We start from the raw sequence: 17,653 nt of genomic DNA on the forward strand, positions 1-17,653 counted from the left end.
CGCCGTCAACGTACAATCGCCAAGTACTTGGTGGTTGTGGGTTTGGGGCTGGTGGTTCAGGTGTTCCCGTAGGTGGATCATGAGGGGGAATAAGTTCAGAAATGAAATCTGCCGCTGCCTGGCCCTTAATAACTGTCCGGGGCTTGTACTTGATGTCGAACTCTCCCAATTCGATGGCCCATTTAATTAATCTTCCCGATGTCTCTGGTTTCTGCAAAACCTATCTCAATGGGTGATTAGTGAAAACGGTGATCGAGTGTGCCTGGAAGTAGTGTCTGAGCTTCCAGGCCGACACCAGGAGGGCCAATGCTACCTTCTCAATGTCCGGGTACCTTGATTTTGCGCTAGTATAACCTTTTCAAGTGTAGTACACTGGGTACTCGCAATCGAAATCCTGGCTGATCAGAGCGGAGTTTACGGCGGTCGACGATGCTGCGAGATATATGTAAAGCATTTCTCTGGGAACAGGTTTGGACAGCAGAGGTACCGCTGCCAAGTATGCCTTTAAGCCAAGAAAAGCAGCTTCGTGCTCAGCAGTCCAGGCTATTACCTTGACATGCTGGTTTTTTAGTAACTTGAAGAAAGGAATACATTTGTCTGTGAGTCTTGAAATGAATCTTGACAGAGTGGCCACCTTACCCGTAAGGGATTGGACCTCTTTCCGGTAGGTGGGGGACATCATGTCTAATATAGCCTGCACCTTCTCTGGGTTCGCCTTTATTCCCCTGTGGCTAATGATGTACCCGAGGAACTTCCCTACTTCAACCTTGAAAATGCACTTCTATGGGTTAAGCCGCATACCGTTGTGTAATATGATGGCAAAGACAATTGATAAGTTAGTTACGTAGTCCTCTGCAATTAGGCTTCTGACCAGGATCTCGTCCACATATACCTCCATGATAGTACCGATGACATCTACAAACATGGAGTTGACAAGTCGCTGATAAGTGGCACCTACATTTTTTAGTCCGAAACGCATGACGTGCTAACAATAGAGACCTTTGTCTGTGGTGAAAGTGGTGTGCTCCTTGTCTACGGGGTTCATCCGAATTTGTTTGTACCCGCTGAATGCATCTATAAAACTGAGTAACCGTTACCCAGCGGTGGAGTCAATTAATTAGTCAACTCATGGGAGCGGGAAGCTGTCCTTAGGGCATGCCTGATTGAGGTTTGTATAGTCTACACACATACGCCATGATCCCGGCGCTTTCTTTGGTACCATGACCACGTTGGCTAACCACTGGGGATACGTCACTTCCCTAACAAAATTGATGGCCATTAATTTCTTCACTTCAACCTGGATAGCCCGGTACTTATCATCTGTGAAGGCTCGGCGCTTCTGTCTTACTGGTGCAGAAAAAGGAACAATGCTGAGGTTGTGCATGGCTATGTCAGTTGGTATATCGGTCATGTGCTCATATGACCAAGCGAAAGCGGATGCATTGGAGCGGAGGAACAAGATTAGGTTTTCCTTGATAGCACCTATCTTGACAATTCTGTACGGGAATTCTTCGGATAACATGACCTCCTCGATGTCTAGCTTCCACGGCACCGGGTCGTTCTTCGTCAGAGTCCGTATCATCTCTAGGGTCCTCATACCTGTCCATGAGAAGGTCGGTGGCTACAGGCAATAATTCTGACTTTCCTTTACCCCGAGATACCTTTAAAGAATAGACTGCCTTGCCGCAGCCTGATCACCCCGTATGGTCGCTATTCCTACTAGGGTTGGCACTTTCATCATGAGTATGTGGCCTGCGATGAATGTCTTTAAACACCAGAGTACCGGCCGGCCCAAGATAGCATTATAAGACGAAGCACAGTTGACCACAATGAACTCTATTTTGATGGTTGAACAGTTTGGACTTTCTCCCACCGTGATCGATAAGTAATCTGATCCGAGTTGCTGGACGATATCTCCTGAAAAGCTAATACGGGGCTCATTATCCTGTGATAGCTTGGCCCATCCCCTATTCAAGGATTTGTATGCATCATGAAATAATACTCTAACAGAGGCCCTAGTATCCACAAGCACCAGAGAAGTTATGTAGTGGTCTATTTGGAGCGTGATAAGGAAGGGGTCATCATGAGGCATCTTGAGGTCAGCTTCTTCCGCTTCTAAAAAGGTGACAGACTTCTACCTAGCATCGCTTCCCTACTGTGGGGTCTTGTGGAAACTGAAAACCTCTGGGTGTCCCAAACTGGAGCGTCGCTTCTTGCTCCGGGGAGGTAAGTCCTTCAGGCCGCCACCATGGATAGTGAGAATCTGGCCGTATACGTCAATGGCTCCTATCTCTTTAGCGGTAGATACTGCTGAAGTTTTCCCTTCTGGACGAGGGACTCAATTGTGCTCTTCAGGGTCATACAAAGATTGGTATTATGTCTGGCGTCCTCATGATAAGTGCAGAACCTGCAGGTATCCTGCTGTGTGAGTTTACTTTTTGGGAACTTACGGGGCGGTGGCCCTGGTATTTCGTCTATGTTTTCGTTCCAGATGGTCTCGTACATGGCGGTGAGGAGAGTGAATACCTCGTACCGGGGTGGAGGTGGTGTCTTGGGGTATTGTGTTCGGTCATCCCGGTGGGAATGTGTTCCCTTATAATCTGTGGACTTGTACGACTTCTTGCTTCTCTTGCCTGCAGAGTACGGTGACTGGGGTGCGTCCTATGTCCATTCTCGCTTTCTTGTTTCGTCTTTCTGCACCAGGGCCGGGGCCTGGTTAGCAGTTCTTTTCTTCTCTGGTTTGACGTTATCCCCCTATGTTTCGAACTTAGCCTGGGCGTGCCTGATGGCCGTGGCCATCAACTCATCTTAGCTAGCCGGGAGATGATGATTGATTCCATAGAGGAAATCACCGAGCCTTAAGCCCCTCCTGAAAGCTTGCTCCACCAACTCCTTGTTGAGATCCTGGCACTTGGCAGTAGCTGCCTGCCACCTGTTGACAAAAGATTTCAACGTCTCGTTCTCCCCCTGTTGCACTTTTAGCAATCCAGTTGGGGTGTTTATTCCATCAGTACGTAGAATGAACTGAGCCATAAATTTGTCTGCGAGCTCCTTGAAGTTTCCTACGGAACCAGCCGATAGTTCGTAGAACTAACTCAAAGCCTCCCCAGACAACATTTCCTGGAACATGTTGCAGCAAACTTCATCCGTGTACCCCTTGGCGCTCGTTTGCGAACAGAAGGCTTGTAAATGTTGATATGAGTCCCCGATTCCCGTATAATCAATTTTAAGCAGCTTCGTTGTATTCGATCGTACCGCACCTCGAACTTTCTGGGTGAAAGGGCCCGGACGATCCTCGAAAGTCGTCAACAGCCGCCAGGCTTCCCGGTGCTCCACTGCCTCTACCCTCGCTTGGAAGGCACTCAAGGTCCTACTCATTTGTAAAAGAGGTGCCGTATTCGGGTCAGTTATTGGTGGTTCAATCTGAGGCGGCCTGGGTAAAGGTGGTGGTGGCATGTGCCTTAGGCTTTCCAGGTACAAATCTATGGGTATGTGGATGATTCCTTGCCCTGTACCGGAGGATGTGGTTGGCCTGGCACCGGTCGCATCGGTAACCGGGGCAGCATTTAATTCTGTCGTCGTTACTTGGGAAGCTGGGGCAAGGGCCTGAGTGAGTGCTTCGTTATGTTGGTGTTGTCAGTCCAGCGCCCGGGCGAGTGCAGTATTCTCATCCTCCAACTCTTGTAACCTCTGTTGTGAGAGAAGGTTGGTATCTCTATCGAGCCTCTGTTGTTCCCGATCGATCCGAGCTTGCTCTTGGAAAGCTGCAATCTCTGCCCGCATGGCTTCCAGCTCCGAGACCGGGGCTGCTGGATCGGGTATTTATGGGTTGCTGGAGTTTTGGGGGTCCAAGAATTCCAGACCATGTGTCTCTCTTTCGACACTTGGAGTCCCTGTTGATGAAGTGCCCAGAGTGAATGTTAATGCTCGGGCAACATTTTTGTCCTCACCTGCCGTTTCTTCTGGCTCAGTCATGATTTTGTACCCCTACCTAGCGCGCCAATGTTTCTGGTGGCTTTCTCCGGGTAGCTCATACAGAATGTTGTACCAGCTGGGGTACCGATCCAACTCCTAAATCATGTACCAGGAACACAGCGTTAGAGGGATAAACCGTATCGGACGGTTTATGCCTCTCCGATGCCTGAGTAAGATACTAATATATAAACAAATCGAGTAATAGTAAATGAAGGAGTTATTACCCCAGAAAGGGTGGTTGGGCTGATTCCTTATATGAGAGCATGGGAAAGGAGTATCCATTCTCCATGATGTGGGACGTAGGTTCTCTTTGTAGTTCTGCCTTCTGATGTCTTCTTGGATGGAATGTGCTGGCCGGGTCTGAGGCCCTGGGTGTCCGTGGTGTCGTCCTCGATAAGCACCATCATGGTGGATTGTGAACCCGACCCATGGCATGGTACCTGGGTATCCCTACAGGCCTCAGTTGATAGTGCCAAACCTAGTGAAGTGTTCCCTGGTGTGTACACTATGTGTTGAATTTCATTTTAAATGGGAGCTACCCTTGATTTTTATTAAAATTTTTCATAGCATATAGGCTAAATATCAAAATGGTCACTGAACTATGACATATTCGACACTTTGGTCACTTAACTTCTAAATATATCACTTTAATCACTCAACTTATATACCGTTTATCACTTTAGTCATCACCATTAAATCTAGATGTTAAATTGAGAGTACTTTCGTCTAATTACTATTTTTTATTTAATAAAATAAAACACAATAAAATTTTGCACAAATCCTTACCATCCTCTTAATTTCCAGCTTTTTCGGAATATTTTTCTTTGGCTTTTACCTCATTACCATTCTTCTTTTCTCCACTTAAACAGAATCTTGATTTGCTTCTCAATGAATTAAGAGGGGTAGTTCATTTCTTGTTCATTGCCTTAATCTGGGCATGAATTTTGATCAACTTCCATCATCTTCGTCTATATTTCTTAATTTCTTCTTCTTTTCATTTTTTCCCCTTCTTTCTGCACTCACCATCTCTCTCATCTCATAGCTATCATAGGTGATATGATTGATTTTCACCCCCTCTCTCCACAAGCCCATATCTCTCCAGACCTCTTCTTATCTGTCCCAACAAAAAGATAAAATAGATGAGTAATTATAACTAACCACAATTCAAACATAACCCAAATCACCATCTCGGCCATAGTTACTGAGACCAAGACCTCTTCACCTGGCCTTCCATACTCTTTCTGAATTTTCGGCGCAGATAGCGAAGCCACCAAATCAGCAACTTGATTTTGGTTGAGTTTTTGGATTATTTGGATCTGGAATTTGATTCATTGATCATTGCATGGGTTTATGAAAATTGGATCCACGTTTCCATGGCAGATCAAAGAGACGGGGAGAGAGAAACAATTAAAGAAAAGAAGAAGGGCAAAAGAAAAGGCAGAAGTTTAACTTTTTACTAATTTGATCGAAATATCCTTGACAGAATATCTTATTTACAAGATTTTAACAGATAAAATAAATAGAAATAAATTAAGTGACTAAAGTGATAGAATTAGTACTATCCGGGGGCTCTTGTTCCTATTGAATGTGACCATAGTATAAATTTCTCTCTCCACAGTTTTCTGTCCCCGATTGGCACAGATAAATTAATAATTAGTACTGTCCGGTGGGTCTTGATCCTATTGAATATGACCGGTATCAACTTTTATATCCTATTTATTACTAGAAATAAATTTGTACCACCTTCGATAATCTCCACACACTTGGACAAACTGACAAACGAAGCATCACCGCTTTATATATAAATATTGTAAAAAGCATGCATGCAATTTCACAATTGAAGCTAATTGATCCAGACTAAACTACCAGCTGCTTCATTATTTCGTTCTTTCATGGAGCTGCTTCAATCTCCTTCCTTACAAGCTCTGCTTATATTTTCTCTCTTTCTCATTGGAATACTGAAAATAGCCAAGCGAGGCAAAACCAAAAACTCCACTTCAAACTTACCCCCCGGACCATGGAAGCTACCCATCATAGGAAACTTGCACCAGTTCGTTGGCTCTCTACCCCATCGCGGCCTCAGAGACTTGGCTGAGATATATGGACCTCTTATGTATTTGATGCTTGGAGAAGTTCCAACCCTAGTTGTTTCGTCAGCAGAGTGCGCCAAGGAGGTGATGAAAACTCACGACGCCATCTTTGCGTTGAGACCCCAGACTGTTGCTACCAGGATCTTGAGTTACCGTGGTAAAACAATTTGTTTTTCACCAGATGGTGAATACTGGAGACAACTACGAAACATTTGCACACTAGAGCTTTTAAGCACAAAGCGTGTCCGATCTTTTCAACGAATTAGGGAAGAAGAGGTCATGAAACTCATTAAAAGGATTGCATCAAGGCCAGGATCACCCATCAATCTCACTGAGGAAATCTACTTATGCACATACCGCATAACTTCGAGAGCAGCCTTTGGTAGAAAAAGTATAGACCATGAAAAAGTCATGCGTATTGGGAAGGAAGCTCTAAAAGTGGCAGGAGGCTTTACACTTGCAGATGTTTTCCCTTCTATCAAGTTGCTGCATGTGATTAGTGGAATGAGAGCTAAACTCGAGAAGCTGCAGAAGGAAGCTGACATGATATTGGAAAATATCATCAGAGAACATAAAGAAGACAAGACAACAACAAAATCTCAGGGTGAGGGTGAAGTAGAGGAAGACTTGGTAGATGTACTCTTAAAGTATCACGATCATAGTTGCCTGAAGTTTTCCCTTACTGTTGAAAACATCAAAGCTGTAATCCAGGTAATTCAATACGTATACATATACGTACATGTCTATATTGGTTAATAAAATACATATACATATACGTACATGTCTATATTGGTAAATTCCCGTAGTTTGCTACATATTTCTTTTATAATTAGGTTGACGAGCGATCAACTTGTAAGTACGACTAGTATAGCAAGTCCGGCCTAAGAGACTTGATCCTGGCTTCGATCTTAATTAGTTAATTATATCTATGACTCTAGCCATTGACAATGGATTCACAATGCAACCAATTTCTAATAAGTAAAAATATACAATAGAAAACACAAGGAAAGCGTGAATACAAAATTTTATGAGAGAAACAAAGTTCCCAGCCGATAGTCTTTCCAAGCTTGAGTATTCTTTTACTTCTCAATAAGCTTGGATTTGAAATCTCCCTAGTTTCTGAAAGACCTAAATACACTTTTTCCAAATTTAGAAATTGGCTTTTTTTTTTTTTTTTTTTTTAATGAGGAAGCAAGAATCACTTGACAAGTGCTTCTATACCTCAACCGAGACACATTCTATTTTTCCTTATAATTATTTTGTTTCATAACTAATTTTCTTTATTAGTTCAAAATTGTTTCTGGCTCAAACTCTCGAAAGCACTCCCAAACTATGCCTTTCAATTTGACTCCTTAAACTCTGCAGTAGTTTGTAGTAATCTTTCATCACCAAAAAAAAAAGCAATTTAAGAAAAGAAAAAACAAACATTATGTGATTGAAAGAGGAGGAGAGAGCAAGGATATGTTCACCGTAATAAAGATGCAAAACTATCAAAAGTGTAATAGTTTTAGAATAATAAAGTACGAGTCTAAGAGCATCTTTAGCAGACTCTCTATTTCGGCTCCTTAGCTATTTTAGAGAGTATGTTTAGCTTTTTATCTATTTTAGCAGCTGCACCAGACTCCTAAGTGACTCTCTATTATAACTTTTAGCTATCTCGCTCCTAAATATAGAGAGCGAGATGAGGCTCTCTATAATTTAAAACATTCATTTTGAGTTACTTTATATAATTTATAAATATATTTAAATTATTTAATAGTTCTTTAAAAAATAATATAAATTCAAAATTAGCTAAAATAGATAGCACTGATATAGACGTATTTCTAAAGTGACTAGCAAAAATAATTTTTTAGCTATTTTAGCTAAAATTTGACTAAAAAATGGCTACCATTGCTAAAGAAGCTCTAAGATATTTGGATATATCATTAGGTTGAGTTTTTTTAAAGTGATACCTAGAAGCATTTTACTTGTTTGATTGGACGAAACAAAATATATTAAAGAGATTGTTGTAGTTGGTATCATATAATTAGTTAAACTTATGTAGTTTAACTATTTCAGGACATCTTTGGTGCTGGAAGTGAGACATCATCCACAACTGTGGATTGGTTAATGGCAGAGATGATAAAGAATCCAAGAATAATGAAAATTGCACAAGATGAGGTGAGAGAAGTTTTTAACAGAAAAGGGCATGTTGATGAAACTAGCATCAAGGATATGAAATATTTGAACTTAGTTATCAAAGAGACAATGAGATTACACCCTGCTGCTCCCTTCCTACTTCCAAGAGAATGCAAAGAGACTTGTGAGATAGCTGGATATAAAATACCCGTCAAAACAAGGGTAGTTATTAATGCATGGGCAATTAGTAGAGATGCAAAGTACTGGACGGAGCCTGAAATCTTTTATCCTGAGCGGTTCCTTGATAGCTCTGTTGACTACAAAGGAAACCATTTTGAATATATCCCTTTTGGTGCTGGAAGGAGAATGTGTCCTGGCATAGCCTATGGTCTGGCAAATATGGAGCTCCAAGTTGCTTTGTTGTTGTATAATTTTGATTGGAAACTCCCCTATGAAATGAAGAATGAAGACCTGGACATGACTGAGGATTTCGGTATTACCGTTCGCAGAAAAGAAGATTTACACTTGGTTCCCACTCCCTATTATCCTGCACCAATTACAAGACCCTAATTAAGAGTGTTAACTGCTTCATGTTCTTGTGAAACAGTCGTTTGTTATATTTATAATTTGTCCCTTATCATAAGAATTACAACATATATCGTAATGAATAAATAAGATTGAAAGAAAAGAACAAATTTAAAGATAAAAAATTCTTAAATCTATATCTGAGCTCATGGATATAGTTGTTCATTTAGAATATATATTTCATCAACATTCAATTTTTCTTTACAAAACTGGGTCACTGCCCAAAATATATGGTATTCAACACAAAATTGCATATTAAGAGAAACATATGAACAATCCTCACCTCCATGAAAAAAAAAAAAAAAAAAAACAAACACTCAACACCTTGCTAGGGGCCGAGATATTTTTGGTGTCATACCTGTTGGGTTTCCAACCCATGAGTCTTTCCTAAGATAATTGTCTTAGAGTATGAGAATTGTTTACCCAGTAGGTTTTGGATTCCTACTGATGAATGGAGTTCCAATGAGGAATGAAAATCCTTATTGATGTAGGATTACCTGTAATCCTTGTTGATTACAGAGAAGGAGAAGGCATAATTGCCTACCACCAATAGGAATAGGTTTCGTAATTGGTGAAGAAAGTTGATATCCTCATGGCTATATAAGGAGGGGTTCTGCTCTAGGTTTTTTCATCACAAAGACAGAGAGTAAAGTGTATTCCATTCTCGGAATTAGAGAGTGAGAGAGGGCAAAGAAGGGAGAGATAGGAAGAGAAGAGAGAGTCCTTGTTTTCTTATTCTTTCTAGTTGTACCCATTATAAATATAGTGGAAGATTGTTTTTCTGCCCAGTGGACGTAGGCAAAAGTTTTGCTGAACCACCTTAAATCTATGTTCTTGTGCTCGTATCTTTGTGGTTGTTTCTCTTGGTGTGCTGTGTTTATTTGTGTTTTCGACTTCACATATTGACCGATTCTCAACAAGTGGTATCAGAGCTCAGGCTCGTCTGGGAAATTCAAGGTTTGAATCGGTAGGTTCGGTGTTGTCAGAATGGAAGGAACAAATAGCACAATGATCAAACTCACCCACTCAAATTGGGTGACATGGAAGCCAAGAATAGAGGATATCCTTTATTGTAAGGATTTGCATGAACCTATTGAAGGTGTGGCTGCCAAGCCAAGCAATATGAATGATATCAATTGGCAAAAGTTGAACCAGAAAGCCATTGGCACGATAAGACAATGGGTGGATGATACCGTCTTTCACCATGTGTCGAAAGAAACTGATGCGGAAGAACTCTGGAAAAAATTGGAATCCCCTTTGAAAAGAAGACCGCTGCGAAGAAAGCATTCATTATCAAAGAGATGGTCAACATGAAATTCAATGAAGATGTTAGTGTTGCTGTGCACTTAAATAATTTCCAGAATGTGACTAATCAGTTGGCGACAATGGGTATGAAGATTGACGATGAGTTGCTAGCACTGCTATTGTTAGGAACTCTGCCAGAAGGTTGGGAAACTTTCGTGGTGACCGTAAGTAATTCTGCGTCTGATGGTGTACTGTCTATGGATACCATTAAGGATAACATGCTTAACAAAGAAACAAGAAGGAAAGTTGTGGGCATAGACAATGGACAAGGAAAGCTCCTTGTCACAATGGGTAAAGACAAGAATTCAGATCGAGGGTTTAGTGGCAAGTGTCACTATTGTGGCGATACGGGCCACATGAAGCGGATGTGTCGAAAGTGGAAACAGGACAAAAAGAAAGGCAACTACCAAAATAATGGAGATGCTGACATTATCTCAAGAGAGGTTCTTACAGTTCAAGAATGTCTATATGTTGGTGACAAGGGTCACGATTGGTTCGTGGATACCGGTGCAAGTTGTCATGTTACTTCCAACTTGGAGCTTTTTTCTACATATGAAGCACGCGACTTTGGGATGTTACAGATGGGCAATACAAGCTACTCCAAGATTTTAGGAATGGGAGATATCTGCATCAAGACTAATCTTGGTTACCAAATGACATTGAAGGATGTGAGGCACATTTCTGATTTGCGTGTCAACATATTGTCTTCAAGTGCTCTTGATAGACAAGGTTTCTACCAATATATTGGTGATGGAAAGTGGACGCTTACAAATGGGACGTTGGATGTTGCTAAAGGTGAGCTTTGTCATTCCCTGTACAAGACACATAGCTTGGTATGCAGAGATGACTTGAGTGCAATGGGTGATACTTCTTCACACATATGGCATCACAGCGAAGGCCATATAAGGAAGAAAGGTGATCTGGAAAAGAAGTCCCTAATTTCCTTTTCCAATGATGAGTTTTCTGACCAGGGAGAAGATGGTCAAGAGTTGTTCCACCAGGAGGGACATGGTGATGGGTTATTCGATCAAGGGGAGCTACATGCTCCAAACATGAAGTTCTGCATCAAGTCAGCTCGGGCGGACTCCCAGTAATGGAGTCACTCCGGTATTCCTCCCTCATGGTCTGGAGGGGGAGATTGTTGGGTTTCCAGCCCATGAGTCTTTCCTAAGACAATTGTCTTAGAGTATGAGAGTTGTTTACCCAGTAGGTTTTGGATTCCTACTGAAGAATGGAGTTCCAATGAGGAATGAAAATCCTTATTGATGTAGGATTACCTATAATCCTTGTTGATTACAGAGAAGGAGAAGGCATAATTGCCTACCACCAATAGGAATAGGTTTCGTAATTGGTGAAGAAAGTTGATATCCTTATGGCTATATAAGGAGGGGTTCTGCTCTAGGTTTTTTCATCACAAAGACAGAGAGCAAAGTGTATTCCATTCTCGGAGTTAGAGAGTGAGAGAGGGCAAAGAAGGGAGAGATAGGAAGAGAAGAGAGAGTCCTTGTTTTCTTATTCTTTCTGGTTGTACCCATTATAAATATAGTGGAAGATTTTTTTTCAGCCCGGTGGACGTAGGCAAAAGTTTTTCTGTGTTCTTGTGCTCGTATCTTTGTGGTTGTTTCTCTTGGTGTGCTGTGTTTATTTGTGTTTTCAACTTCACATATTGACCGATTCTCAACAATACCCGAGGACACAGTGGTATACTTTTTGTTCACTACGTACGTAGCTAATGAAATTCACTTCCATCAAGCGCCCCCGATATAGGGGAGAGCATCCTCTGGAAGAGGCTAACTTTATTAAGACAAGCAGGTAGGGGGAGGCAAAGCCCTGCCTCCACTCTCGTTTGTGAATTGTGATCAGCGATGAGTGGGAGTTTGGAGATAGCTTTAGGCAATTTCAACTAAATAAACCCCAAAATTGCAGAGCTGTATAGAGGAATTGGCAAGCACCTGGATACAACAAGATTCAAATGGTGTGACAACTTTCTTTCACGTACTCTGCATAAAGGAAACTTCAAGTTGTAACAGGAAAAGTCCCCTGGTACAATCTTTTGCCAGGACATTATAGGGAGAACAGACGTCGAGATTTTCAGTGGGGCTGGAGTTAAGGAATCTCAAGACTTCAAGAGAGGGGTTTTGGAAAAAGGGATACTGGCGAAAAGGGAGATCGATTACATTCAAGACTAAATTATTTGGGACAAAGACGTTTTTATATATATATGAAAGCTGTTTTCAGCAAGGCAGGGGAGACAATTGGTATAAACTATATGACGATGGACGTGTCTGATCAGGTAATGGAGATTTTATCTTAGTATTCAATTGATTCAGATACTTCTCTGCATGATCGCTATATCAACCAAATTCAATAGATTCTTAGAAAATTAACACCAATCAATGTAATCAACAATCACAAAGTAAATTCTTGAACTAATCCATCCAAAATCACAAAGCAAATCCATCGAATCAAATGAACCACCTTCTAACCAAAACTTCAAAATTAGTGAAGATCAAAACCATACCTTGCAACCTTTCTGATCAATAACTGGAATTCCAAAGCCAAAGATAAACCAAACCCCTAGAACCCATATCAATTACACACCAAAGGACACAAAAACTAACAAAAACAATACCAGAAGAAAACTTCCAGACCTACAATCCTCACTCTCGCCACAAATTCAGTGTTGTGGAAACCAAATCCCCTTGTTTCTTTCTATTCGAGTACCAGAGTCTCCAAACCAAACCCAGTCCCTTCTAGAGCGTCAAAATACAAACAGGAAAACGACGACCGACCACTCTCGAGTCTTAACGCAGATTCATAGTGGCAACCCGTAATTTCTTGAAAATAAAGGGCAAAAAGGTCATTACGCACGCTAATGAACAGTAGTTGTGAATGAACAGTGGATTGACGTTTAGTATATTTATTTTAAATGTCTGTGTTCAAGGTGTGCGAAGCAGCGGAGAATATAGAATTTTTCAGTCTAAATCTTCTCCAACACAGCACAAAGGATAGTTTCTGAGAAAGATTGAAAATGGTCGATAAAGCCAACAGAGCTGTAAGCCCCTTTTAATCTTTTCTCGCCAAAAGGTAATCCCTATCTTAAAGTTTTGATCTTTTTAAGTTTTTGGCTTCTGGGTTTTGTGGGGTTTTGAGGTACGTTTTGTCGTTTTGAAGTGAAATGGCGGGTAGGAAAGTTTGGAACTTTGTGGTATTAATTACCTTTTGCTTTATGGGTTTTTTAGGTTTTGAATGCAAACGTATGGGTGGTCTAGGCTCTGTATACAGTCTCAGCGCTGCCTAACCTTCTGCATAACCATCTGCTGTATTGCTTTTGACCTTGGCGATAGAAGAGAAAGCACTTGGTTTTTGAACGTGGCTTCTCAGGTATAGATATAGTTGAGAACTCCATGAAATTTGCGCATCGGAAAATAGGAGATAGTTATATATGCTGACTGATGTATTGTAATGTCAATTTACAGGTGGCAAAATGGTTTTTATTCGGGGCACCAATAATTCAATCGCTCAGATCAGATGTGTTCTTCTTAAAGAAGATATTGAAGTTAAGCAGCGAGGACATCATTGGCTCTGGAGGGTAGGGACAGTTTATATACTTACATAGTAGATGACACCATCCCCTTTGCTGTGAAAAGACTGAACAGAGGAAGTGCAGATAGAGATCGAGGATTTGAGAGAGAACTTGAAGCAATGGGGGATACAAAGCACTGGAACATCATGACTCTTCATGGATATTACACCTTCTTGTATACGAACTGGTAGCTAATAGAAGCTTGGATTGAGTGCTTCAGGGTGTGCATATATATTAATTCAATTTCTACGTTGCTAAGATTTATACATTTGAGTTTCAGTATTAATTTAGTTTGCCATACTTGAAAAGTGCAAATGAAATACTGCTTTGAAAGTAAATAGCATTTGAAACATTAGAATTCCTAAGGAACACGAATAAAAGTTGAATACTTGAAAGTTTTCAGTTCCATGGTCATTAATCAATATGTTCATTAATTTGTATGTTTACTGTACATGCAATGCAGGAAGATCACTGTCGAACAAGTGTTTGGATTGGCTGTCCAGATACAAAATAACGCTAGGTGCTGCAAGAGGAATATCATAATTTCATCTTTGAGAAATTACTGAAAGGCTTGATTGGATTTGAAATTTTCAGTTTCAAATGAAGCTTCTATATGCATGTTATCTTCTTAGTGTGCGTATATTTATATTTGTGTTACAGTTAAAGCATCACAGAAAACTATATGAAGCTTATGTCGCGATGAAAGTACAAAATCTACCTGAGGAAGATGAAAAGGTAAGATATCTAATTTCATGCCTATTGAGTTTTATTGCACAATATGAGACAATGTTGCATTTGTCTCTAATTGCTAATTAAAGCTTAACCTAATATAATTTTTTTTATTTTATTTTATTTTATAAAATATGTAATGGCACTAGAAAAGGCGAGTGGGGAGTTCATCTTACCTCACAGGCAACTGCAGACAGAGTAAGTTCCAGCTCTACGCCTTTCAATTTTTTATTTACTGCTACACATGTTTGCCTCCTCATTATGATAAATAGAAGCACCAACCTTATTATCAAGGCTAATAGGTTTCAGAATGCATACCACATCAACAAGAGAGCTAATAGAACTGCCAAGAAACCAGCACCGAGACTAGCTAGGAGATGAGTGAAAATATTGTCAGCGAAACCTGGAAATTTCAAAACTGTTTGCATAATTAGTATGAAGAATCAGGACTGATTGGGATTATCATATTCTAACAACTTTATTAAGCAGGTCCAGTTCATTATGAACCAGTTTGGAGTTTGGCTGCTGGGGAAGATCAAATTTTTAAATTCTAAGAATTTGAATTTCTGCTATTAGTTTATTTTTGGGATTTGGGGATATCAACATGCAACCAAAGATAAATTGATGAGTTATTGTTGTGTTATGTTTTAGTTAGATAATATATAGAATGATGAGTGTACTGAATTTGTAAAAATTTGTGCTTTGGAATTTGTGGAGGTAAAAGGTTTGGTGTTGCAGAAATGGCTACTAGAGCTGTATCTGTTACATCTCAAACCTAAATTTACTGATTTACTAATCATTAGGACGGTAAACGGCATTTACTTTCACTTTTACTGTCGTTTCAGTACTATTAGGGGGCCCTAAAATATGACTTTTTGTTCGGGTCAAAATTTGACAAAATGTTCTTCATGAAAGTTGTAGTGGACGTTAAACTGAGCGCGTGCATATGTGGTACGTAAAAATCGGAGTTCATATGAGAAAGTTATGGCCAAAATACTAAAGTTACTGTTGATGATAATTTTCTATAAATAGCCGAGTTATTGTGGTAAGTTTCCATTTTCGGAAACTTACCGAGCCCTCCCGATTCTCTCTCCCCGATTCTCTCTTCCTCTCCGACCTCTTCACCTTCTTCCGGCCATAACTCCTCCATCCGGAGACGGATTTTGACGTATAAGATGTCGTTGGAAAGCTCTCTTCCTTCTCTTCATTTCTGGGTTCGTTTCGTAGCTTAATATGAACTGTGGAAGATGCAGCAACGAGAAGAAGAGGACGGTCACTGTAGCAGTTTTGAGTCAACGCCGATATTTTCCGATTCCGGCAATCTCCGGCCACCAAATTGGCTTCGAAGGTTCAGTTTTCGACATAGATCATTTCCCCTAAGGTCTTTCATTTCAATTTGCAGTGTAGAGGTCGAATTAACAATTTCAATTTCTAGGGTTCTTGGAATTTCTGGAAATTTTTCACCGGCCAAATTGGAGCTCTTCCAGGTAAAATTGGAACTTGTTGTAGTTGAGAAAGAGGTTGGATTTGTTGAGTAGATGGTGCAGCCAAATTTTGGTGGCCATCGGAGGTGGTTGCCGGTGGCGCATTGGGCCCACGCGCTGCCACTGTTGGTGGCGCGTGGAGGCGTGTAGGGCAGTGTTTTAATTTTGGTTTTTATCCCATTAAATTTTATATATGTTGTAGAGCTTGTATGTGAAGTTTGGTGAATTATGGAGGAGTTTGGAATTATTTGTGAATTTCCGAAGTTTGAAGTTTTGTGATTGAATTGTTGGAAATTCGGCCGTCGGATTTCCCTCGTTTTCGTTGTGGAATATGTTAATTGAGGAATCGGTGTTGTGGGAGAGATTTGTGTTGAATTTGAGAAGTAATGGAGATAGGGATTTTCAGGTTTCGTTTAGGTTCGTAATTATTTTATCGGATTGCCGTTTACAGAAATATAATTGTGTACAGGGCAATGCCGCGAGCTACGGTTAAATGAAGGAACTCATTTGCGTGGTCGCCCAATAGTACTGTGAGTGGACTCTTGTTTTAAATAATGATGCATGCGTTTATTTTCTTGAATTAATGCTTTATTTAATTAACATATTATTTTCCGAGCATATGAATTGATTTCGGAATTTGATTTCGATTTATCTCGTGGATTTGCTTTCAATAATGATTTTCATGAAGTAATTATGATTTATACCGGTTGTGAATTTCAGATATTAATTTGTTATGCTCGGATTCGAGTTTATAATTTATGTTGAATTTCGACGAATTATTTTTCCGACGTGATTTCCGGAATTATACTACTTATATTATATTGCTATTCGTCGATTTGAGATTTTATAAGAGATTTTTGAAATGAGATTTCGATGGAGTTAGTTTTCATATTTATTTATCGACCTTCGGTTTTGGCATTGGGAATGCCTTGATGATGATGTAATTATTCTTTTAGCGTGTGGGACACGCTGTCGATTTTTGTGGCTTTCTACGAGAATTTCCGGGTATGGTTGGGAATCATACCCGTGTTTTCTTTATTCGCGGGACTTATGGGGAAGCCTTACTGTTTTTCGATTTTCGTATGATTTTAACCCACCATACCTGGGTCGTCATATTTATTGCTAGCTAGCCTATTAGTACTCCTCCCTGCTTACTATGTGTTCGTGGGTGAGTAAGAGCAGAGCATGGGATGCTCCAGAGTGTGGGACACTCCGACCCGAGCCTGGGAGGCTCCCTTCTTTCGTATGGTGAAACTTTTTCCCCATATTTTTTCGTTGCTTGACTAGCGGGGCTAGTCCGATTTTCACTGTAGCCAGCGGGGCTGATCTTTTCTTCTTGAGAAACAAGATTTAGGTTTTACGATGTATTTTTCAAATGTGGTGACTAGCGAGGCTAGTCGATTTATCGTTTTGGAATTCTTGGATTTAAAGCTAAATGTGTTTTTCTAATTGTTGCATGCATCGGTTTTTAATGAAATAAATGTGGGAAAGTATGAAATCCTTTTTCTTTTAAATTGTTTATTTTTGTCCACTCACGCTAACGTTTTTCGTCTACTTTCCCCTGGGCCTTTCGGTTTTTAATGCCCAGTTTGCAGGCGAATTAGTGGAGGTCGGGCGTACATGACATTTGAGGCATAGTTGTCACTACTTCCGCAGCGTAGGATCGCTTGATCGTTTACTCTTCTTTTTATATCCTTGTGTATAGTAGTATTGCTCTGATAACCTTTGGGATTAGTATTTTTGAGTTTTGTGAAAGTGGAGTTGTTGGTAATTGGGAGCAG

The 17,653-nt window shown here is 40.4% G+C and overlaps 1 protein-coding gene and 1 long non-coding RNA gene across 9 annotated transcripts; both read left to right on the plus strand.

Moving 5' to 3' along the window:
- The first annotated feature begins 5,801 nt into the window (after positions 1-5,801).
- LOC112166540 (cytochrome P450 71D11) lies at positions 5,802-8,901 on the plus strand. Its single transcript, XM_024303412.2, has 2 exons — positions 5,802-6,776; positions 8,124-8,901. The coding sequence occupies exons 1-2, from the start codon at positions 5,868-5,870 to the stop codon at positions 8,751-8,753; spliced, it is 1,539 nt and encodes a 512-aa protein (XP_024159180.1). The 5' UTR covers positions 5,802-5,867; the 3' UTR covers positions 8,754-8,901.
- Positions 8,902-12,050: 3,149 nt separating this feature from the next.
- On the plus strand, positions 12,051-15,148 carry LOC112166890. 8 transcript variants are annotated; one of them, XR_005799225.1, is made up of 6 exons: positions 12,061-13,457; positions 13,553-13,880; positions 14,123-14,179; positions 14,320-14,394; positions 14,538-14,586; positions 15,106-15,148. It is a non-coding gene; the product is annotated as an uncharacterized LOC112166890 (long non-coding RNA). The 8 variants fall into 8 exon arrangements; XR_005799227.1 differs by having other exon boundaries at positions 12,063-13,457; positions 13,553-13,846; positions 14,538-15,142; XR_005799224.1 differs by having other exon boundaries at positions 12,064-13,457; positions 14,538-15,142.
- Positions 15,149-17,653: the final 2,505 nt, after the last annotated feature.

The sequence above is a fragment of the Rosa chinensis genome, chromosome 5 (genome assembly GCF_002994745.2).
Source record: "Rosa chinensis cultivar Old Blush chromosome 5, RchiOBHm-V2, whole genome shotgun sequence".
Lineage (NCBI taxonomy): Eukaryota > Viridiplantae > Streptophyta > Magnoliopsida > Rosales > Rosaceae > Rosa > Rosa chinensis.